Source organism: Montipora capricornis, chromosome 11 (genome assembly GCF_036669925.1).
Source record: "Montipora capricornis isolate CH-2021 chromosome 11, ASM3666992v2, whole genome shotgun sequence".
Classification (NCBI taxonomy): domain Eukaryota; kingdom Metazoa; phylum Cnidaria; class Anthozoa; order Scleractinia; family Acroporidae; genus Montipora; species Montipora capricornis.
In genome coordinates this window covers 34,919,815-34,921,789 of record NC_090893.1, presented here as the reverse complement: position 1 = coordinate 34,921,789, position 1,975 = coordinate 34,919,815, and the positions used below count along the sequence as shown (strand labels likewise).

General features: G+C 37.2%; 1 protein-coding gene across 1 annotated transcript; it reads left to right on the top strand.

Moving 5' to 3' along the window:
* Positions 1-1,115: 1,115 nt before the first annotated feature.
* LOC138023426 (uncharacterized) lies at positions 1,116-1,697 on the top strand. Its single transcript, XM_068870428.1, has one exon. It carries the CDS (start codon positions 1,116-1,118, stop codon positions 1,695-1,697), a length of 582 nt encoding a protein of 193 aa, XP_068726529.1.
* Positions 1,698-1,975: the final 278 nt, after the last annotated feature.

Genomic DNA, 1,975 nt, shown 5'->3' with positions numbered 1-1,975 from the left:
CCATTTTATATAGATTAATCAAAGATTATAATTCATCTGACATCTATTTTGTGGTGTGTCTGATGTGAGTGGCAAATAAGAAGGCTGAAAACAGAGGTCGAATTCGTGGTCAATCCGACGGAAGTTTGCTCTTTGCTGTCCAAGGTATGGTGGGGTAAAATTAATAACGGGTCCCTTGGGAGGCTAAGCAACTACGACGTCCAGAACTTCAAATAAAAGTGTAACTCTGCGATTCTGCAGCCATCTTTCGATTATTTCAAGTCAATTGACGTGCAGGATGTGCACCAACTATCCTGGAATTAGATTGGTGAGAACGGTTTGACGATTGAAACAAACTGAAAATTTGTCGTCATTGCTATCTGCAAAACAGGTCATTTCACGTCGTAGAGACGTATGATGGTTGATGACGAGGACGGCTGCGAGATGTACAAGAATGAAAAACGCACGCACAAAGCGTGCAAAAGAACTGTTTGCAAGTTTGCGATAATAATAATAATAATAATAATAATAATAATAATAATAGTAATAATAATAATAATAATAATAATAATAATCCGAAAAGTGTTATCAGGACTTGTGCAGAGTGACATTGAGTAAAATCCATGAAGTTGTGAAAGGGGCCAACAAAGTTCTTGGTGGTCCCTCAATTAGGCTATATTGTTTGAATTTGAAATATAGCTGTAATCTGTACATCACAATAATAATAATAATAATAATAATTATAATAATAATAATAATAATAACAGTAATAATAATAATAATAATAATAGTAATAATAGTAATAATAGTAATAATATTACCAAAAAAAATACATATCAATGTCTACATCAGCCAGAGCCGGGAACATTTGTTGAAAGCTGCATGGATGAGGAAGAATGTCGATGAAATTGAAACGCCAAAGGAGTATAAGGAAAGGATGAAGAGGAAAAGAACTGAGGACTGGTCTGGAAAGCAGCTGCATGGGCAGTTCAAGAGGGAGACAGAGGACCTATCTTGTGTTTCCTGGAATTGGATAAGAACTGGTGAACTGAAGAAGGAGACAGAAGGGCTTATTTTTGCCGCGCAAGACCAGGCACTAAGTATAAACGCCGTAAAAGCCAGAATCGAAAACTAAAATGTATCATCCAAATGCAGAATACGTGGTAGTAACGATGAAACTGCGCAGCATATTTTGTGTCGTTGCCCCAAGCTTGCGCAGACAGAGTATAAAAAGAGACATGATGTTGTTGGGCGCGTCATACATTGTGGAGTTGTGCAAGGAATATGTAGTTGAGTGCAGTGACAAATGGTATAAGCATTTCCCCAAAAGCGTAGAAGAGAATGAGGAAGTAAAACTACTGTGGGACTTTATCATCCAAACAGACCGTGAAGTCTTTAACAGGAGGCCAGACATTGTAATTCGGGAAAAGAAGGCAAAGGAAACAATCATTGTAAGCATAGCTGTTCCCGGAGATAGCAACGTACTTCAGAAAGAAACTGAAAAGTATGAAAAGTACCAAGACCTGGCAAGAGAGATTAAAAGGATCTGGAAATTAAGGACAAAAGTGGTGCCAGTGGTAGTAGGTGCATTGGGTTCAGTGTCAAAGAAGCAGGCAGGCCACTTGGAGCAACTAGGAATTAAGGACCGAACAAGAACGAAGCAAAAGTCGACACTCCTCGGATCGGCACATATCCTCAAAAAAGTGCCGCAGGTCTGATGTCTCGGGATGAGACTTGACTGGATATTTCTCCCCAGGGAAAAACCCTGTGATTAATTATACATAATAATAATAATAATAATAATAATAATAATAATGATAATGATAATCATAATCATAATGATAATCATAATCATAATCATAATCATAATCATAATCATAATCAGTCTCAATGGATTTAGCCCAGCATAGTTGCTTTACTAATTGAGGAGACTACAAATCAAACTGAATCACAACAAATCAAATCAAATGTTGGTTTTTGGTGAGAGGGGAAAATC